At 39.6% G+C, this 23,044-nt stretch overlaps 1 protein-coding gene across 1 annotated transcript in view; it reads left to right on the top strand.

Moving 5' to 3' along the window:
- The window catches only part of UGGT2 (UDP-glucose glycoprotein glucosyltransferase 2), a 112,643-nt gene that overhangs the window by 55,310 nt on the left and 34,289 nt on the right, over positions 1 to 23,044 (top strand). Inside the window, exons 16-28 of the mRNA XM_072994694.2 lie at positions 443 to 574; positions 1,956 to 2,117; positions 2,800 to 2,923; positions 3,010 to 3,108; positions 4,614 to 4,708; positions 6,890 to 7,096; positions 8,087 to 8,218; positions 10,654 to 10,781; positions 13,315 to 13,410; positions 14,583 to 14,685; positions 15,963 to 16,042; positions 17,470 to 17,659; positions 19,974 to 20,132. Of these exons, the coding sequence (XP_072850795.2) occupies positions 443 to 574; positions 1,956 to 2,117; positions 2,800 to 2,923; positions 3,010 to 3,108; positions 4,614 to 4,708; positions 6,890 to 7,096; positions 8,087 to 8,218; positions 10,654 to 10,781; positions 13,315 to 13,410; positions 14,583 to 14,685; positions 15,963 to 16,042; positions 17,470 to 17,659; positions 19,974 to 20,132 (1,707 nt within the window). The remainder of the gene's footprint in view (positions 1 to 442; positions 575 to 1,955; positions 2,118 to 2,799; positions 2,924 to 3,009; positions 3,109 to 4,613; positions 4,709 to 6,889; positions 7,097 to 8,086; positions 8,219 to 10,653; positions 10,782 to 13,314; positions 13,411 to 14,582; positions 14,686 to 15,962; positions 16,043 to 17,469; positions 17,660 to 19,973; positions 20,133 to 23,044) is intronic.

Below are 23,044 nucleotides of genomic sequence, written 5' to 3' on the forward strand. Positions count from 1 at the left end.
ATGGGCCTTCAGAACAGAATATACAGTGAGACAGCTTTATTAGGTAAATATTTTCCTTGGTTGCTGGACTCACTTTGTGGCTACATACAGGAGTGACCTGAGATTGATTTGCAGAATTGTCTAGAAAACAAATGCTAGGTTTATTCTTTTTATTCTTTTCCCCAATGTCTATCTTTCCTCCTAGTACACAGAAATGAATATAATGGATGAATTTAAGAGAGAGAGTTCATTGAAGTTTAATTGGTTAAAAGTATTAAAGTATACTGTCTCTTGGTTACTGCTGAAAACTGGGTAATAAAATAAACTAGATGAGTCTGTGACTGGATGATGGGAGGCTTTACAATCCACTTCCAGTGGGGCAATAAAAATCTAATATAATATGAATACATCAGTAGAATGTATTATCTCATTTCTTTATCTCTCTCCCTCTCTCTCTAATTAGATGTACCGTGAAGTAAAAGATGGAGGTATGCTTTCTGTGGAACATGTGAAGCGTGTTCTTCGTGGTGCATTTCCTCATGCTGACATGCAAGATATCCTGGGTGTTGACTCTGAATATGATGAGAAGCGAAAGGTAGAAAGAGTAGAGCATTGAAAGAGGAAGGAAAAAAACTTAACTGTGAAAAAAATAACTTGTGTGGACAACATAAATCAATTTAACCTGTTGTGTTTAGCACGGAAACATTCCAGAGTGGTAAATGATTGAGGAGATTCTGGCTGGAATCTTATTGGTGGTCCTATAAAGTCTCAACTTGCTGCCACAAACTGTGGCTAATTGAAGAGGTGCTGGGGTGCATCTCTGTTGCATAGTCAAGCATGTGACTAGGCTTGCAGCTTAGATATGCCCTGGTATCTTGTCAATTAGGCCCAGTTCATCATGGTAAAGTTACCCAAACTTTACATCAGTACTAACAGGATTCTGGCTTCTGTATTTCCTGGTCTCCAGTAACTGGCTGACTTGTGTCCTCTGGTATCAGTACACCAATGTGGGTTAGTGTTGCAATATTTGGAGTAGATGTGTCACTAGCATTTGAAACTGTTTCATATGATCTGGTGTTGGATGGGCTATATATTCTAACTTTTTTTCCAGGTTGCAGTCCTATACACCAGTGGTCCCCAACGTTGGGCTTCCAGATGTTCTTGGACTACAACTCCCAGAAGCCTTCACCACTACCTCTGTTGGCCAGGATTTCTGGGAGTTGAAGTCCAAGAACATCTGGAGGCCCAAGGTTGAGGACCACTGCTATATACCCTTATCTGAGAGTAAGAAAAAGTAATCTAGGCACATGTAGAATTGCACTGTTAGTCATACATTGAATGCAAATTCTGTGTGATATGTTTTAACTTGTCAGTAAGCATCAGAGCAGAAATAGCAGCTAACATTCAGAAGAGTAGAGACAGCCTGTTTCACTTTCCAGACAAGATCTTCTCATTCAGAAGGGATTCCATGTTTCCCTGTGTATTTCTACCATAACCATCCATGTCTTTGTAACTGGAATGCAAGTATTCAGATGCCATCAGCTACACTGCAACACTCCAGTCTTAAAGCAGATATTTGAGTCCCTGTAATTTTTTAAAAATTGTTCTCATTTGTTGGCCTAAATCCAGTTGCTAGTCCTAAATAAACCAAACTGACTGACTCAGTTGCTGAATGGTAAAGGAACACTTATAAAGTCCCATTGATTCGGTAAGTCTCCTTTAGTTGAGATTAGGAATTGAATTCAGCCCATTGTTTCAGAAAAGCATATTCCCATCTGTCAATTAGCAGCCTTTCTTTTTTCAGAAATAGCTTTCTGGAAAGTTGTGAGGGAATAATAAACCATTTTGCTCTTTTTCTGTCCCCCACCCACCAAAAGTACGTGGATGTTTGTGTTCATTGTCTCCTGCTATCTCATCACTTCTTTTCTGCAGTCAGCTCCATTCTGTGTAATTGTGACATCCTCTGATCTGTCTAGGCAGGAGCAGTGTTTTATAAGAAGACTGGCCTGGGTCCGTTGCCTCAAGCTCTCTTTAATGGTGTGCCCTTTAACAGAAAAGAGATGAATGTTGGAGAGCTAGGGAGCTCCCTGCTGAAGATTATGGATGCCACAGAATCCTTTCAGCGGGCAGTGTTCATGGTAGGTTTAGCATTTTATTTTGTTTTTTAAAAAAGAATGTACGATGTAATACTGGCTAGGAGATTACTTCAGCTGTGTGTATGTTCTACATCTTTTATAATGAGGTGGTTTGGAATTAATGTTGTGAGAACCTAAATGGCATCATTATTTTAATTTGCAGTCATGATTTTGAAACCTAATATATAATGATTATCCATGCTTTAGAATTTAACTAAGCACTTGTTAGTCTTTGAAATGCTTGGAGCCATGGGATGATGATGGATAGTGTAAGAAAATGTGGACTGGATAAGAGATTTCTCCTTCCATGCATCCCTTCCTACTTTTTCCTAGGAAAGGTTTGCATCAGTTATTAATGGGTATTGCAAATAGTTGTATTGAAGACAGTGTTAGAGGAAGGAAGTGCTCTGATCTGCCTGTGACACTGAAGTCAATAGTGATGTCCATTCACACAAGCTAATGTCTTGGGTAGCCTTAGATAGCTGCCAGTCAGGAAGCCTGAATTCCCAGGAACAACATCTAAAGCAAAAACTCAACTCTAGCAAGAAACCTAGAAAACCCGACTGTGCTTGGCAGTATTTTAGCACGGACTCAACTTGATGGCACACCATTAAGTCCATGGACCTTTGGATAGCTATAGTTAATCAAAAGATAGCCAGTGAAACCTCTGTGCCTTTTTTTACAGGGCCAGCTGAATGATCATAAAGATGCTGTAGATTTCATCATGGAACAACAGAATGTGGTTTCACATATAAATGAAAAAATCCTTAGCTCTGAAAGAAGATACCTGAACTTTATATCCCCATCAGGTAGACCAAGTGCTTCTTTCTGTCTGCCTTTGTACTTATTTCGTTTTCCTGTTTAATGTTAACCAGCCCCTTTTTAACTTTTTCAGCGCCTATAGATACAAGTGATTTCTCAACTTTTTCCTTCTTGGACTCTCAGGACAAGACTTTTGTTATTTCAGAAAACGTAAAATATGTGACAAGGAAAGGTATGTCTGGCTTTCCTTGATTGTTGAAGTATGCAACGTTAATCCTTCATGCAGACATGGTGCAGTCAGAATTGTTAACCGGGTTTAGTGTGACTTCTAGTTGGTTGTTTTAAACTTGATAAATTGTATGAAATGTTCCGTTACACTAAGGTATATCTTGTTGATCTTCAGTCCTTCTCTCAGAGGGCACATAGCACCAAAGACAGCTGCTACTTGTCTTACAGATAGGGAATCTTCCATAAACTTGATCATTGTGTGATTTTTATTCTTTTTTATGCCAGTCAACTTGAGCCACTGTTTGCAAAACCTCTTCATACCAGTACCCCCTGGTTTGTGGCCAGTTAAAGCCTATGGCTTTAAATTAAAATCTTGTGTTGTACTCTGGCTAAAGAAAACAAGCCCTAGGTAGGAGGCAATATATGAACCCATAAGTTACTCAAGGAGTTTTGGGGAGATAAGGAAGCTATGTTTCTCTTATACTGTGGTGACACTGTGCCATACTTAGAAAAGGAGTAAAGACATGGGGCCTAATTGAAGCGTGGAGACCTTGACTTGTGATTTGGCTAAGTCACTCAGGACTTCATATGCCCAGGCTGAAGAACACTTCTCAAGTAGTTTGTTGAGGTCTTTTGGGCAGACTAACCCTGTTTCTGAGACTATCCATACGTTGTACATCATATGTACCACTAGCAATTCTTCCTACTGATCGACTAGAATTGATTAGGTCTGCCTATCATGGAAAGAATTTGGAGCAATAACTAAACCAGAAAAGGCTTTGTGACATCTTTAAGGCTAACAGATTTACTTCACCACACCTTGGCCATTGCTGGCTGCAGGATTCTTGGAGCTATAGTTAAAAATATTCATGTTTCCAAAGCCTGCAGATTTGTCATTTATGGGCTCCCCCTTTTTCATCCCACTTCTGTTTCAAATTTCAGGAAGTAAGTGCTCTTGAATTTAGTGGGTCTTACTTCTGAGTAAGAGAAGCATGAGCTTCTTAGTCTTTTAGAAACATACCTCATTCAGTTTTTCAAAGTACCTGTACTAGCAGATGGCATATGGTGAAGCTGCCTTAAGGACATATCATGTTGTTAAAAGAAAACATAGGGTGAGAGATGCAACTTAGCATGCTTTTTTTCCTATAACATACCGTATTTTTCCATTTATAAGATGACACAATGTATAAGACAACCTCCCCTTTTCTAACCCCAAATTAGAAAAATCAGGGATCAAAGAGCTCTCTTTTTGCTAACCCCTGTGCCTTCGCAAAAGGCAGCAGTAAAGAGCTGCCTTCCATATATAAAACAACTCTCATTTTCCCCCTCAAATTATTGAAGGAAAAAGTGTTGTTTTATACACAGAAAAATACGGTACTTACTAACACGTTTTAAAATAATTCTCTGTAAAGAGACCCATATGTTTATTGTGTCTTTTGCATTCCGCTCACCTGTCTTATATGCTGAACACTGAAAATGTTACAACCTAGGCTATTTTTATTTTTTTAGATGAAGATATAATATATCCAGTTACCATGTGGATTGTTGCTGATTTTGACAAACCAGATGGAAGGCAATTGCTTTCTAATGCACTGAAGCACCTGGTCAGTTTCTTAACACTCTGCATTATGTACACTTTGTGGAATCATCACCTCAGCAGTCCTTTGGAGAAGAATAATGATGGAAATAGAAGCAAGGGGGGATATGTTTCTTTGTTAGAAAGTGACTACTGCTAAACAAATGATCTCATTCTCTTTCCTTATAAAAGTTTTAAGGAACAAAATAACTTGTGCAATTTTAATGACTGAACAATTCCTGAATCTGACAGTGATTTTGGAGGTGTCATACCTTGTTAAATGAATCTTGCCAACAAGTGTAATAAAGACGAAGGCAACCAAGGAGAGACCCATTAGCTGAAGGAAATAGGCCAGATGGAGGGGCTTATTTGCATTGACAACTCTGTGTTATCTGTAATTACACATTTTCATTATAAACATGCATTTTGTTTTAAAGACACGTTAAATCAAAAGTAGATAATTCAGCCAGTCCTTAAATTAGTCTATATAGAGTTCTGCATTTCTGTATTTAGTGGATAGACTGTTGCTGTGTGACATCAAGTTGCTTCCAACTTATAGCAGCCCTATGAATGAATGACTTCCCAAATGTCCTCATTAGCCCTGCTCAGCTCCTGCAAACTCTAGGCTGTGTTTTCCTTTATAAAGTCAGTCCGTCTCATATTTGGTCTTACCCTTTTCCTGATGCCTCCAACTTTTCCTGGGATGGACTATATCATCGCCTAATTAAATTTTGAAGTATCTCCTGAGTAAATAGACCCACTTTAAAGCTAATTGGGCACTCTGATCTTTCGTAACATCAGAAAATGAAATATTGCACTCTTTAGTACTTAAGGATAAGCTGGCATCTGATGATTATAGAGATAAACCAATTTAGTTTGGTTTCTTTTGTGGGGAGGGGCTGTTTTCAATTTTCCTTTCATTTAACACAGAGGGGGTGCATCTTTCAGGTTTGCTGCATTGCAATTTGGGCAAAGGAAAGTTTTCACAAAAGAAACATGAAAAATCCAAACATTTTCATGCTCCCTCTTTTCATTTAAGCAAATATTTTGGGTTCAAGTAGTTTTATTTTGGGAATCCTCTAAAGCAGTGGTCCCCAACCTTGGGCTTCCAGATGTTGTTGGACTTCAACTCCCAGAAATCCTAGCCAGCAGAAGTGGTGATGAAGGCTTCTGGGATTTGCAGTCTAAAAACATCTGGAGGCCCAAGGTTGGGGAACACTGCTCTAAAGGATCCAGAAACAAAAGAAATAACCTCTTCAATTAGGCTTCCCCCATTTTTGGTGAACCCCAAGTTTTCATCCCAGTTGGGCTGTATCTCAAAAAATTCCAACAAAGTTAGTTATGCTATTAGCCCTGTTGAAGTCAGTAGGACAACTCATTTCTGGCTCATTCACTGATTTCAGTGGGAATAAAACATGATTAATTTAGTTTTGGATGCAGCCTTATATTTTTAAGAGGATGCACCAGGTGCCAGTGTATTTACAACACCCCTAATGTGAAGTAAGTTGGGTGGGCTCGTTCTGATATCTTTAGTGCAATATTAACATATTTTAACAATTTACCATTAAGTAATGTGTAGGTTTACACTGAGGAGGGCAGCATCTCTAGAGGATGGACTGTGCATGACACTCCTCCCTTTTTGTGTAGGGCTGCTACAATATCATTCTGGAATCGGGAGTCATTTTGTTACTGCTCTCATTAAGCAGCTGACAAACAGAAAATCTTGTCAATCCTTGGCAAATTATGATAGAATGGGTTGAGATGAACCTTCTGCCCATTCCTAGTCTAGCTAACTATACTTTCTAAAAGAACAACCATGTTTTTCTTAACAGCAGTGTAACGGTTGCCAGACAACATAATGTAGCAGTAGCACATTAGTTTTATCATAAAGTCCTGGTTTAGTTTTAATTTTGCAGAGCAATAGAGGCAAGAAAAAAAGAAGGAAAGAAAGCTATTACAAGTAGCATGTATTCTTAATAGGAATGGGTTGCGGAGTATAAGAAAAGGACAGTTAGGGTTCCTACTTATGTGGGGCATGTCCATGAACGGTGGAAGATTTCCACTTCAGCCTGTGACCCTCCAGATATACAATGAAGATAGAGCGGGTGGGGCTAGCACACTCTCCCTTTGCGTTGTGAAATCAACATACAAAAATAACAACTTGGATATCATTCATTATATAAATGTGTAAAATCTGTTTATCTTGCAGAAATCTAGCAGTCATGCACAGTTGGGGATTGTGAATAATCCAGCTTCAAAAATAACTGAAGATAACACTGTCGTTGCAAGAGCCATCTTGGCAGCATTCTTAACTCAGAAAAACGCAAGTCGGAAAAGCTTTCTCAGTCGGATTCTTAAGGAGGAGGTAGCAAAGGCTCTTGCAACAGGAGCTAAAATCAAGAAGTTTTTTGTTCCGGTTAGTAGTTGTTAACTGTGCTCTAGCTCCTCATGTTTGCTAAACATATAAAACAGCACTCCTTTTATTTGTTTACTATGGCTAGATGTTGTGTGCCTCAAATGGAATAATCATCAGTTTCAATAAGCTGATTAAGCACTTATGTTTTAACATCTTACAGGTATTTGGGTTAACAATTTCAAATGGTTTTTCTTTTGAAGAATGAGTCATCTTTTGTTCTGCTGTAAATCAAAGTGATCAAATAGTGTCTTAGGATTTTAGTAATATTAATAAACCGAACTCACCCTTTAGCTTTCATGTGCAAGATGATGCTGATGTCGAGTGGAAATTTCTGTATCTGAGATATGGCTGGGTAGTATTCCCAGGAGGTTGATGTCATAAAGCTTTTCCTGGAGTGTATCCTTCCAGGGTGCATTGGGTTAGGGGCTGGCAGTGTTGAATGTTCTCCCATAAATAAAAGGAAGAAAAGGAAAACGACTCATAAAAATATGAAAAATGGCACCTTAGGTGAGATTGCTAGACTGATTCTTCTTTTCTGGGATGTGATTTTTGTACATGAAAAAAGCTCATCTGTGGAGAGGAGGAAACTTCCTGCCTGCTTCCCTCACTGCTGCATCTCATCTGGAATTGTGTGACGAGGAAGAGCAATAGACCACACCAGTGAGGAGAGTCTCTTTCTAGCCCAGTATTGAGAGAATAGAATAGAATTTTCCCTCCTCTTGCAAGCTAAGTCTTGGGTCATCCTTTTAAATAAGATTTTGTTTTAATACAGCCATACCATGAGTTCAAGGAGAACGTTAATTAAATGCCTGGAAAGGCTGTGTTGCTTTTGAACTTTTTAAAACTATTTGTTATTCATTAATTTTTTAATTATAATTTTCTGAAGCTGGCTTTTACATTCAACTGCTGTATGAGTAGAGAGTTTAGATGTGTTTTGTTTGATACTAACTTTTTCTGACCTGGGATACCATCTCATCACTTCCATTCTAGGGAATGGATGATGACACTTTTGAGAAGAAATACCACACGCTGGGTGTTGACCTAATTCAGGCTCACCGGATATTTTGCCAGGAGGTTCTTCGGCTCCTTCCTGGGCAAATGGCTGTTGTTACTAATGGCAGGGTAAGTCAAGGAGGGAGCAGTCATCGTGTCAGCTTCTTGGAGAACTGTTTTTCCTCCAATTTGCAAAAGAAAAGAGCATTCAAGTGCAACTTCAGAAGGTGGCTGAACATACATAACTTTCTGCTTAAAACTCCTATATAGTGCCACCTCCCATTATGTACCTCTTTTATAATGAGTAAGTGTTCCAAAATATACTGTGATGGAAAAAAAAAAGCTTATTTTTTTTTGGTCACTTGCTGATAGGAAGGTAGGCTCCTAGACAAAGGAGTTCTTTCCTCTGTAGCTAATCACCTTCCCCAGTCAGTGGAAAGGGGGCTAGGAGCAGAATCAAAAAAAGGGAGTCCATCAGTTCCAGGGGCATGAGCTGCTTTCCAAGGCAAGCCACAGGTATCATTGTGAGACAATTTGGATTCAGAAGACCTGGGACCTTAAGGGCCTTTTGGCCTGTGATTACCTTCCATTGAGGACATTACTTAGGGAAAAACTCTATCCCATCTGACATACACAATGGGAAGAAAAAAAAAGTTATTTTAACAACAACAATGAAAGGGTTCCTCCTCCTCTCCATGGTTTGGTTGGGCTTGGGCCTACCTAAAGGTCTGGCAACAAGTAGAAAAACCCTAGTAGCCATAGATGCCCTGCATGATATCATATCCAGAACTTAAGGACTGCTTTGGGCAGAGTCCTACAAGGGAAAGAGTCCTACAAGGGTGCTTGAAACTCCATATACACTCTTGAGACGTGCCTGGTCACAAACAGAGAATGGGAATGAAGTCACATTCTTCAAGACAGCTGGTCTGCTACAGATCTCCTGTTCCTCCAGTGTCAAAACCTTTTCCCAGAATAAAAAAGAAGGACTTCCTCCTAGAACTAGTGCTAGGATCATATCTGTGAAGATTCTCAGTCATCCATGTGAGGTTACCTGGAAGTTGAGTCATGGCAACTGGACTTCTTTCTTGTTAGGCTGAAATGTTTCGCTACTCATCCAAGTAGCTTCTTCAGTCTGAGGACAGTTGATAGGAGATCCCTGATATATCTTCCATGTCGTGATACAATCTGTCTCCTATTTATCATGCTGCCCTTTCATCTGTCCCCAGAAAGATTAGGACCACACAAACCAGAAAGACCACCGCTAAAAACTCAGGACAATGGGTGGAGAAGGATTGCAGAATTGGGATTATCCGTCACCTCCAGTCCTTTGTCCTTCTAACGAGTTTATTCGGTGGAACCAAAATGGAGGATATATTGGGGATCTCCTACCAACTCTCCTCAGACTGAAGAAGCTGCTTGGATGAGTAGCAAAACATTTCAAACTACAGTGCAACCTCGACCTACGAAAGTCCCCACCTACGGACTTTTCAACTTGTGGACTCCTCCGGCCGCAATATTTCACTTCGACTTGTGGCCAGAGCTTCCACTTATGAAAAGAAAGAGGCAGGGGGAAAGGGTGGGAAATTCAAATTGCTAACCAGCCGAAGAGGCTGCTTAGCTCTTTCTCCCCAACGGTTAGGGAAAAGGAGGCTCGGCCTCCCAGGCTTCCCCCGCCGCTGCTGCTGGGAGCTGAGCCGCACCGGGTGATCCCGGCCATGCTGGGACTCCTGGACTTCCCCTGCTGCTGCTGTTCCTGGGAGCCAAGCCATGCCGCGCTCAGACAGTGTTGTCATTGGGGGAAGTCCAGTAGACCGAGCATGGCCGGGATTGCCCAGGACAGCGCAGCTCCCAGCCGCGGAGGCAGCGGACCCCTGGGAGGCTTTGGACCAGTAAGGTGCTGCTTTTTATTCTTTTTAAAAATGTCTGGGTGGGTTTTGGAGGGTAGGTTTGGCCTGGGGGGGTATGTTTGTGCTTTTTTTAAAGGTTTTTTTTCTTTGCAGTCCCAGCATGGGACTGTATTGTATTTATTTTCATTGGGGGGTATTTTTTTTTCCCTTCGGCCAGTTATGGATTAATTGGTTTTCAGTGCGTTCCTATAGGAAATGGAGCCTCGATGTACGGACTTTTCGACCTGCAGCCACCGTTCCAATACGGATTAAGTCCGTAGGTCGAGGTTCCACTGTAACAAGAAAGAAGTCCAATTTCCATGGCTCAGTTTCCAGATACTGCTAAGATCCTTGAGACTGACGAAAGCTGGAACTGACTCTTAACCCTATAGGTTGTTAGCCAGCTCATGGGCATCTGTTGACAGAAGAGGAGATGTCACAGGTGCTTCTGATTCTGGCATGGGTCTACCTTCATTTGGTTCAGAATCAGAGTCAGGATAATATTTAGTGATATAAATAGTACAGAATATATGTTGTCAGGAAATCACCATCTCACTGGTGAACAGTGTGTATCGGGATCCAATTCAGGGTAATATCTATGACCTTTAAAAAACAAGACAGCATATGTATTTCCCCCCTGCATGCTGAGCATTGGAGTCTCTGTTTTTGTTTACACAGATAATAGGTCCTGTACATGAAAATGAATTCAGACTAGAAGACTTTGACTTGTTGGAGCAGATAACACTGAGTGCAGCTACTGTGAAAATTAAAAGCCTCATCAAGGAAATGGGCATTGAAAGTAAACGGTAGTATTTATTTAGTTATTTATTTAAAATATTCTTACCCCATATTTCCCCAGAAAAGGACCCAAGGCGGCTTATAACATTGAAAGACAATATTTAAAGTTTAAAACAATGAGTAGACAATGATGGTCAACGTCATTAAAAGACAATATTTGAAGCTAAGAACAATGAGTGTAGGGAAGAATCTTATATCATTAAAAGGCAATATTAAAGCTAGGAGCAATATGTGTACAGTTATTAAAAAGAAGAAGAAAGTCTTCTCAGAAATGGAAAACACAGTGACAGTCCCTCTAAAAACACACAAAATAGCTAGTTACTGAGGGAAGACCTGCCTAAACAGAAAGGTCTGTTTGCAGAAGGACGACAAAGATGGGGCCAATCTAGCCCCCTGTGGGAGGGAGTTCCAAAGTCTGGGAGGAACAAGAGAGAAGGCTCTCTCCTGTGTCCCCATCAGATGCACCTGTGAAAGTGGCAGAGCCGAGAGAAAGGCCCCTCCGGATGACTTAACAGCTGGCTCATAATGAGACATACGGTCTCTGAGGTAGCTTGGGCCCAGGCCATTTAGGGCTTTATAGATTAAAACCGGCACTTTGAATTGTGCTTGGAAACTGATCAGCAGCCAGTGGAGTGGCCGTAACGGGTGTGTGTGTGAGAGAGAGTTTTAGTAGATATAGCTTAGCCAAGAACAATGTCACTTTGCAAATGAATTTCTTTCCAGATCTGATAGTTGGCTTTTAATTTTAATGTGTCCATTTCTACAGTGGAGAAACATTATGGAACTGTGTCTAAATGAACCTGGGAGGAGATCTGCTTAAACCCAGTAGAGCTTAATTCCCAGTAGGGATGTACAAGATTGTTCTCTAAATGGCATACCTGTATTTTTATTATTATGACATCCATTTAAAAGGATAAATATATTGAACCAGCACTACTTTTTAACATAGCAATGTGTGTCTTTAGTTGACAAATTATGTAGGTTAGCAGGCTTTACTGATTTCCACCCTGAAAACTCCAAAATCCTGGGGTTGCTGGGCTTCTCAATAAAGAGGCTGCTTTTGTGTGTATTGCTGGAAAACGTCCATTTCCAGTAGCAGGTAAGGTTCACCTCAGACAGTGGTGGCACCTAAAGCTGTGCCCCCATGGAAGTGTTCAGCTTGCAAGTGTTAACCAGATATATGATTTTGGCTATTTGGTTTGTAAAACTGAAAACTCAAGAAGATAGCAGAGAGTGAATGTCATTCCAAAATGCCACTATCGCTGCTATATCTGGTGGAAGCAGGAAACTACAGTGCATAGTTATTACACAAGTCAAACTGATATAAGCACACCAAATTAATGTTAATGCTATTTCCTTCATAGTGCTTTAGTTTAATTCTTAATTTTAGAAAATGGAGAGAATGGACTTCCCCTCCAGAAATGAGTCATGCACTGGACTATATGAAATGTTATTCCCACATAAAAAATAAAAATGAATGAGATTTGTTAGTCACAGCTTATGTTAAATCTCATTGATATGAGTAGGTCTCTTCTAGGTAAAATTAATGCTAGATTTAGCCCATTGCTTTTGTCTGTCTTAGGCACTGATACAAAGCATTAAAAAAAAACCCAAAACTGACATGTAGTATATTCTACTGATTAGAGTAATTGTTTTCTATGTATAAAACTGGGATAAAGGAATAACAAGGTAACTGATTCTTACAATTTTAAGACTCTGTAGATAGAGAGGATTACAAATCAAAGTTAAGAAAAATGAATTAAAATATTTGAATTTGTTCAGCCCATGGAAGGCTAGGCCGTAAATCTTGATATCCCAGCTTGATAACTTATGAGAAGTCAATTTTGTTTCCTCAATCAAATTTAAAATATGAGGTTTTATATGACTAGATCTAGCATTTTATTGATGTTAGATCTAGTCCTAAATACCAACATTCCTTAAAAAATAAAAAAAATTAAAATGGTGAAAGTTGGATTTCGCTTGAGGCTCAGATTCTTTTTGGAAACCTTCAGCAGTTATGGTTTGCTTATTGTTGGAAATGACAAACAAAAATGTATGAAAATGTATGATGGAAGCCAAGAAGTATATACAAGAAGGATAAGTCTCAAATGTTAATATTTGTTCTTGCTGCTCAAATTCCTGCTTCTTGCTGTTTCAGAAATGCTGCCCCAAGTTGACCTGCATAGTTATGTTGATGGAAGGGAAGTGGCATAACTCCCAGCAGCAAATTGTTGCTAACTAATGCATCCCTACTTGGTTCTTGGTTGCGCACCAAGCCATCTGGCTGCATGTAATGAAGAATCCAAGAAAGGACTTGTTAATTAGCAGCAGCTTGCCACTCCAAGCTGATACCCATTTCCCTTCTTCTAGTTCAACTACGCAAGAGCATTTTGGTTGTTGTTTATGTTACGTGTTCAGAAACCCTCATGCCTTTAGGCATTGCCATTCCCTCTTGTGTTCAGGGTTTTAAAAGTCTTCGTGAAAGGATGATATCTTGGGGAATTGAACCACATTTCTCTTTTCTTCTCTTCTTTTTTTTAGTGGCAGTAATTTAGTAATGAAACTAAATGCACTTCTTTCTTCAATGCCAAAAATGGATGCCCGACGAAATATTGAATTTCTCAAAGAGCAACAAAGGTAGACAGTCTTTAAATAGTTGTGTTTTAATGGGTTATTGGCCTCAGAGATTGAACTTTAATTCACTTTTATCATTTCCTCATTTTCTAAAGGCGAGCCTTCTGTGCTGTTGTTTATGTAATACAAGCAGTAGTACCTGTGAGCAAAAGGGTGGTGTGAATAGGCTTGGTGGAGGCCTGACGTTTGCAGATATAACCTCCTCCCCAAAGCAGAAAAAGCTGAGTGAGGACTTTCCATGTTCAGTCGTGGAGTAGAGGAATGCATGACTGGAATAGGAGCATGGTACATTGTAACACTTTGCTGCAGTTCCTCTCATGTCTGTGCGTACATGTTCATGTGTGCATAATATTGGCTGAAGTGTTTAGTGTAGTATATTGCACTAGAGTAGGCCTGTTGAATCAGTAGGGATCTGCAGAGTCAACTCCTCTGTAAGCTTAGTTGATTTAAATGGCCCGGCACTTGTTGCAACTTACTTTAGCATAGTAAGTTGCAACTAGAACAGGCCTACTTGAATCAATAGAACTTACTGAGGAGTTGACCCACTGGATCACCACCAATTGTTATGTCTACTCTAGTACAGTTTACCACACTAAGCAACTGAATTTCAGTGGTATAGTGTATGTAATAATTGGGGGGGGGCTATCAGTCTAACAAACTGATGCTGCTTATCTTCTTCAGAAAAGAGGATTCAGGTATTCTCTGCTATAGTTAGACTCATCATCTATTATATCTTAACTACAGTATATGGGCCAATTTTCAGTGAGTTAACCTTTTCAGCGACAACTGTGAGGACATCCCTATATTTAGAATGTTCCAGATCCTTCAGTGCAAACTCTACTTGATCGTGTGGATTTCCTGTTAATCCATAAGCCAATTATATCAAGGAGTATTTTAAACACCTTTTGTCAGTGCTTCATAATAAGCCATCACATGAGATGATACATTTCAGTGGAGACAGTTCACGCCATCAGGTGTGAGTTACCAAGTTAAAAAAAGCTTCAAATGACATGCAACCATCTGTTTTTTTGTTTTGTTTTGTATTTTGCAAAATAAATTAAAACGTGAAAGGATTACATTATATGATGTTTTTCTTTGGATGTTGTGCCTTCAAGTCATACATAACCTTTTTTCATATTCCTCGCTTTAACATTTGGTGTCTTTCCTACCCATAGTGTACTAAAGTTAGATCCACAAGAAAATGAACCCTTCTTTGATGTTATTGGTATCGTAGATCCACTAACAAGGGAAGCACAGAAGCTGTCGCATTTACTAATTGTAAGAAGATACAGGTTTCTCATATAGCTTTTTTGATTATCTTTACTTTAAGCTAATTTAGCACATATGGCACAAAACTGTTTCATTTAAGATGTGTATTGGGAGTTGATTGCTAGCTATAATCTATGTGCCTCTTGAGATGGAAGACCCAGGTGAAAATCCATAATTTGGCAATTACATTTCCTGGGTCAGTCTGAGCTGCTCACTGTCCTTCAAACTAATCCACTTCAGAGAGTGATGTTGAGGTTAAATGCAAAAAAAAAAATTCCACCTGGAATTAAAGGAACCATGTATTAGTACTGTGCCAGGAATTACTGTGGTAAAGCTAGCAAATGATCACTTGTAGAGCGCTGGCACTACAAGAATGCTGTTACAACAAGAACAAAAGAAAAACACAGTATTCTGTGGTATCTTTAAGATTAACAAATCAATTTCATGTCAGCTTTTGTGGATACAATCAATTTCTTTAAACACATAGATCAGAGTACCTGGTGTGCTGGGTTATATAATACAGCATGCATACTGGGGATGGTGATGGAGAAGGGAACCAAGTGTAGGGGGGGATGCAACCAAGTGGAATAAAAATAGTGGGATTAACACATGGGAATAAACTTCCAAGGGGAAAATACTCTTATTAGCACATGTTTACAGGTACGTAGTGAACCTTCAAGATATTGATAATGTTAAGATTCTGGCAATAGAAAGATGCATAGGATATGCATTTCAGAAACTGAGTTTCAGGACTTGACTTTTCAGGAAGAGAAGGTTGTGTTGAGGATGAGGTAATACTAAATAGATACAATACACATTTTGGCAGTAACCTGACATCAAGCCCTAAAATTCATATCATTTGCTTCTTCCTCTTAGCACAGTTGCCAGGCTCTTAATGTCATCAGCACCTTTAAGGAGCAGAACTTTAAATTCTGACTTTTTTTAAATCAGAGGGCTAATATGTGTAGACTTGAGTTCACTTTATCAGATGTAGTATCCTACATTGCATTACTGAATGAAAGTACAGTGTGAATAACAAACCAACTCTAGTATATGAAAATGCAGAACAAGTAGTTAGACTGTCTGGTTAGACACAGCATGGTATTGTGTAACTGAAATTGCATCTGAGGAGTGTCATGTTTATACAGTTACAAGATTGGGAATTAAGTAACCCCATACAAAAAATAAAAGCGATTCCAAGGGTAAACATTTTTGTATGTAATTGTGAAATGGGAAATGTTTCACACTAACTAATCTGGTTTTAAAGTGAAAAATATGTCTTCCAGGTGCTAGGTCAGGTTGTCCATATGAGGCTGAGACTTTTCATGAACTGCAGATCCAAGCTATCAGAAGTACCTTTGAACAGGTAGGTCACATGTGGAATTTTATTATTCAAACAGGTACAACAATCTGGTTTCTAGTTAGAAGTCATGGTTTATGGAGCATTGCTCATAGTGTGAGGTGAGAAATCTGTGGTCTTCAGCCTAACTTCAAAGGCCGGTAGCAAGCATCAATTCCAACTTCTGATAAGAACAATTTGCCCCTCCCCTAGTAGCCAGTATCCAACAAACACGTCTGGGGAAATGTGGCCTTGGGCAGAAAAAAGATCCACCAATCCTCCTATATCATGTTAACCTTCCTAAGCCATTCCAAATATCTAAAGCAAAGCTGGGCAGTTACCCTCGCCCGCGAGATGGGTACTCAGTTTATTGATCTTGGAAGGATCAAAGTCTGAGTGAACCTTGAGCCGGATACCCAAGCCTATCAGAAACAAACTGAGGTCATGAGCAGAGTCTCAACAGCACTACTGCCATTTAACTACTGCACCATAAGGCTCCTGGTTGTTGCTGATCCTAAATCTCTTGCTGCTTGTGGCTCCTTCATCCTGTTCACAACTGGGCTTCACCCAGAATCTTCTTTTTCTTTTATAGCCATATGTCTAGCAGTCACCACTCATTTCCTTTGTGTCTGAACCTTAAATAAATGTGTGTCTAAGTTGTTACGTATGCTGTGTTAAAAACATGCAGAACAGAAATGCAATAATTTTCTCTTAGTGTTTCTACAACATTAGCAGAGTATTAATGCAACAAAATTGTCCTCTAAGCAGAGTATATTGTCCTAGGAAGAAAGCTCATAATTAGAATCGCTTATCAGAGCTCATCAAATTACCATTTGTTTGTCATATTGCTGTATTTTCTTTATACTTGGTAACCAACAGCCGGGAAATCTGTTCCTTCTACCAAAATAATTAGATCATTTGTTACAATATTATGCATTTCTGTGACTTGTATTTTGCTTTCTCCCAGGCATAAAATGGGTTCTGAGCAGGAAATTAATCATGGTGTGCTTCTTCTTTGCAAAGGGCTTCTGGACTTGCCCATATAATATGACACTAGTATTCTAGTGGCAAATGCTGTACTTTGAACTATGTATTCTGTTTTCAGGGGCTCGTAATAAGTGCCATGTTTTGGCATGAGCTGACAGCGAAGATAGCGTGTTTGTCAAGAGCTTGACTGGTAATTTGTTGCATAGGAATGAGACCTAATTTAGAAGAACTGTAAAGCCTTTGGAAATTAAAAATAAAGAAAGGCCGCAAAAGATCTCATCCAATATCTTGTAGCTTACGGATTGACTGCATCAAAAATAGCACTGCAACATGCTCAGCAATAAAGAATATGTAAAACAGGATCAGAGTTTTCAGGGTTTTTTTTTTTTGTTTAAGCTATTATGCAAACCTTCCAGTGGCTTCTTTCCTTTCCTACTTTATTTTAACAGCTAACATTTGTGCCCTAGTTTTTATCGCTCTGTTCTGGCGCCAGAACTCACCGCTGGAATCCATGATCTCTTTCCTGTTCCACCTGGAGCAAACTTTCTTGAAATGCCAGAGTCTCCTCTCCTGACCTTAAACATGATCACTCCAGAAAGCTGGTTAGTTGAAGCAGTGAACAGTTCCTATGACCTTGATAACATTCATTTAAAAGATGTAAGTACTTGTTTCTTTGTGTAAAGATAGAGATTATACAAATAGATAATTAATCATGTTGACATTTTTCTTCCTTTTGAAACATTAGCAGTCATTATTTTTTAAAAATCCTCTTGCACAAAATCAGGTTTTGTTCCCTAATCAGGACATATTTATTTATTATCTTTATACCACGATACCCTCCCTCTGTAACTGTGTATTACTTAGTCTTCCTTTTGGTCGTTACATTTTGTAGTTTGCATCTTGCCTGTTGCCACTGTCTTGGGTTCTTAAGAATGTTGTCCCCTTTTTATAATTTTATATTTGTGGATTAAGTGGGGATGGGCGGTTCTGTTATATTTATTGAGACCCATGATGTCATAAACATTCTGTGACATTGTCCCTTGCACAGCTGGAAGCCATGTCAGTAGATTTCGGCAACTTGCCATGTGCAGTTTTCCCCCTCTAAACAAGCAAACAAACAATTGAGACAAAAATGTCCCAACAAATGTATGGAATTTTGCAATGTGGCATCTACATATCCTAATAAGTGTAAGTGTTGAGGGGGATAATATCCTTGCTACCTTTCTGGTAATTCAAGATTCTTTAATGGCTAAAGAAAAATCAGTGAATGCATAATAGAATCAAGAACATTGTTAATACAAGCCAAGGAAACCATAATTTGATGCATGATTAAGTTTAAGTTTCAAAATATTTTATTTAACCTTCCTTTGACATCTGGGGTCAATTGAACCCTGAAAGTACACACATAGACACTTGAATGCAGAGAATAAAAGTATTGTATCAATATTCTACAACTTCCACTTGTGTTTGTATTCCTAATTGTCCTCAATCATGGTGATGTGTGAAGTGCCAGGTACTATTTCAGGACCCAATGTCTGTAATTTAGTGAAAAATCCTTCCCCCCCTTTTTTTTTCTCTTTCTTTTTTCTTGTTTTCTTTTTTTCACACTTACAGCTTTTGAGGGCATTTCTGTCGCTGTTGGGATGACAGAGGAATAAATGTGGAAATTATGTTAGAATGCTTGGTAGAGTCCGTTGTGTGCTTGTCATGTCTACAGATAACTTTGCACAGAACATACAAAGTACATTGCATGTGAAAAAAGAACACAGAGAGTGCAAAGCGGTACTTTGACTGTTTCTGTTGATAAACAAAACCCACTTCTCTTAAGATTACCCAAAATGATACCATGGTCAGTAGCCCCCAGATTTTCAAAACCTCTTTAACAAACTCAAATTTGCTTCTTTTTTAAAATCCTCAATTGGATCCAAAAATCAGATAAATTTATAAGAAAATCTAAATCAGAGCTATGATGAAAAAGAGGTTTTGGGTTGCAAATACACAAAATTATATGGGAGGATTAGCAGATACAGTATGTTCTAGAATAATCTCATAACTGTAGCTGGGTTTTATCTGTCAAAAGAAATGCATGATGATTACATATTACACATCATTAAGTAGTCTACAGTTTCCCAAATCTGTACGAAAGCTTTTTTGACAACAGTCTGGTGCCTGAATTTTTTTAGCTTCATTTTTGAAATGTTTCAGTTGCATAAAACAGGGCAGAAGGATCACTTCCTGTGCTGCCTGATATTACAGTACTGGTAAGAAAGAACGTATCTGAGAATAAATGTATTATGCCATTTTATACTGATACCTGGTATGTTCACTATATTTTGCTTTGTATTGCTGTATGTATTTAAGAGTAAAACAATAGAAGACAAGACAGGTTTCAGAGTAATCTCTACCTAAATTATGGCTGCATCTGTGCATTCTGATAGGGCAATTTACTGTTTTTTATCAGTGGTGCATTTGGATTTAGGGAGAATTGAATGTGCTACCTTTTTGCCCAGCTTAGGTCTGGCAAAAACCAGACATGGCAACAATTGTTTTTGGCTCATAAAGGAAGATTAGGTGCCATTGGGATAAATGTGGATTAACAGGTTTAAAATGTAATTATGAGAAGGACAGGTTGGTGTGGACCTGTAGTGATGTTTTCTCTTCTCTTCTGCAAGAGCATGATGTGAGGCAAAAGTACCTCAATCACTAGAGCCTCCCCCAAGCCCTGGCATTGTCACATAACAAACTGTTTGCACTTCAGGAAGAAAGAAGTCTTTTCCTGATAGTTTCAAAAAGTCAGATGAAAACCCTCAGGCATGCACTTTAGAAAGGCAGAGCTGACATGCTGTGGAGCTGAGAATGCATTCCATTCAGTGAGATCAAATACTTTGTGAAAGACTGTGGCTAAAGCATTTGACTTATCCATGTGTGTCTTCTCTAATGAACAAAATTCTGAAGATTTGCCTTTCCACAGGTAGATGGTATCATTTCGGCTGAGTACGAATTAGAATATTTGTTGCTTGAAGGACATTGTTTTGATGTAACCTCCCGACAGCCACCTCGCGGATTGCAGTTCACTCTGGGAACAAGGAATGATCCCGTTCAAGTTGATACAATTGTGATGGCCAACCTGGTAGGTCTTGGCAGAGGCAGGAGAGTATGCTTCTAATTTGGGCAGATGCTCACTATTGTTAGGCTGGAAACATACTGTATGATCTGGGCATATTTGAATCTTCCACTCTTATGAAGGAAGGGCCAAATAATTTTAATGTTATGGATAATTGGTATACACATTGAAAATATGGGATATAGATTAATGAGTGAATGAACAGCCCAGAGTATCACATCTAAAGGAATGGGTTAATAATAAGCAGAGTTCTGTCAGAAGTATAAAAGAAAGCTTAATGTTTCATACTTGTAGGAGGAGTTATATGAGTTGGGGGTCAGCATATGGTCCTGAGGTTTGCATATGCTTGTCTTTGTTTAGCTAAACCATAATTTATTTCTTACATGCAGTTAAGCCATTGTGGAGATATATTGTTAGTTTCCTAAGGTGTCTCAGTCATGACAACAGAAACGCGGGATAGGACTATTTATAAATAAATGAAATTGTTTTTACCATTGGAGTTAGAATTACCCTAATTTCTGCTCTAGATCTGTAGAGTGGGCATTCAAAGGAAATGGATTGCAACCGAAAAAGGGGAAACCAATGATTCTTCTTGTGGTCTCTGTGAATGCACACTAATGGATTTAATCTGTGCTTGCGCAGAAGTCTCCGGAATGCTCTAAAGCTTCTTTGCTACGTTCATGAAGGACCGCCCCCTAGCCCACGAGGTCCGTCCGCCCTCTCATGTATCTTTTTGCCACCGCTGCATGAGTCTCTCTCTATAGAGCTACTGCGTTCGTCTTCTGTTTTCTCTAAAAGGAATATTAGGACCGATTTCAATCTTCAAATCTTCACAGCGATTATCACTAGATAAGTAAATAATTTGGACTCCATCCCCCCCCTTTCCGCCATTTATGGCAACCCTTCCCACTTTCAAGAAGTGCACTTTGTGCGCGAATAAAATTCCCCTTTCTGATGGCCATAATATCTGTCTGTTCTGCTTAGGGGAAGCCCATCAAACCACATCTTGTCAGTTTTGTAAAAACTTTACAAAGCAAGCTTTGAAACTGAGGCAACAGAGACGAAAATCCTTTCTTTGGGAAAAATCACAAGCCTCAGACTATGGTCTCGCCTCATAGAGGAGAATCTACCATCCGGTTAACAATTCCGTCAACATTTTCTTCTGATGCTAAGTCTAAAACTACTAGAAAATCAAAATCAAAAACATTACCTAGAGCACCCTTGGTTTCAAAAGCCTCCGAGTGAAAAAAATGAAAAAAAGCGGACCAGACTCTTCCTTAAGAGTCATCCCTACAAGAACCTGCTACGGGGACTATCATGTCCTTGGATGACATTATGATACCACCATCTGGCCAACTAAAGTCACCCATTCTGGCTGTTTCTCCACAATTCCCGGTCAATACAGTGGAGGTTGCAGTGCTTTCTTGGTTATGACACTCCAGTCCACTATTGACTGTAAGATCAGTGTCACAGTCTGGATCCGACCACTCTGAACAAGCACCCGACATTTCTCCTCCCGCCAAAAGGTCAAGGAAAGACTATTGCATGTCGCGGAGACAATCCCATGGTGCTGATAACATGAGACCCGATACCCCATCTGGGTCTTTCACATCTGGAGAACCGTATGGAATACATAGGCTAACTAAGAGGGTCAGGCTTTACAAGCCTCCGTACCATCGTGACCATGCCTATAGAAGCTCTCGTTACCGAGCATATCAGAGTTATTTTGCGAAGCTCGAAGTTTACCCAGGACGGAGGCATCGTTACCGATACCATAGAGATTCTGATTACACTGAGTCATCTATATCACCAATCAAGATACCATGATACGTTCCGATACCGCTCATCAACAGACGAACGTTCTATCTCATCAGCTTCGATGCCGAAACAGAAGTCAAAGAAACAAGGGACAGAGTGTCCCCAGCTGACACACACGGTACCAAAGACCACCTCGGTACCAGCCCAGCATCAGAAATCTCAGCAATCATCACAAGCCGCGGAAACCAATACAGTCCCAAGAATATCGGACACTGGTATCAAAGCCCCACATAAAGGGCATGTCAGGGATCAGATCTCCACAATACAGATTGAAATAGCCACAATCAAGCCAGGTCACACTACCCAATCTTATCCATCTTTTTCAGCCTCATCTTCACACTCCACATTGCCTCATTCTTCCCAGTCAGACATAGATTTAGAACCATTGCCTAACCTGTCTACTCCAGGAGATGACACCATCATTAATGATCCACCTTCTCCTTCCGAAGATTTTTCTTATTATTTGTAGTTGGTCCTCAGAATAGCCAAAGTCATGGAGCTTGATATTCAACAGCCTTCACAAGTTCAATCTGATAAGGTGTTTGAGGACATTAACGAGGAACAAACTTTACCTCCCAGCATGAGTTTTATTCCATCTTTGCTTGAGCTCACTAAGCAGACGTGGTCGAAACCATCCTCAGCATCACAGATGTCCAAGAGGGTAGACAACCTTTACAGGACACATGGTGATAATACTACATTTTTTTTCAAGCATCCACCTTCAAATTCACTAATTGTGGACGCCGCTCAGAACAAGACACATAACCAATCCACCACGACACGAAGTAACAAGGAAGGCAGAAAGCTAAACATAGCAGGTCATACAATTTATTCTCTAGCTTCCTTTGTCCTCAGAGCTGCAAATTATATCACAGCCATGGGAGCGTACCACCGCCATTTGTGGAATAAGATGATCCGGTCTCTACCATCTGCCACAGGTGAATATAAGGCAAGGGGCCTGGCTTTTCACCAAGAAGCAATGGCCCTCGCTTGCCAAGAGAGACTTACAGCTGGACACATCATTGAAAGTTCTTCCCGACAGCTGGTCTCTGCAGTGGCGCTAAGGAGATATGCATGGCTAGGATCAGCCCATATCCCAG

This window comes from Pogona vitticeps, chromosome 3 (assembly GCF_051106095.1).
Source record: "Pogona vitticeps strain Pit_001003342236 chromosome 3, PviZW2.1, whole genome shotgun sequence".
Taxonomy (NCBI): Eukaryota; Metazoa; Chordata; class Lepidosauria; order Squamata; family Agamidae; genus Pogona; species Pogona vitticeps.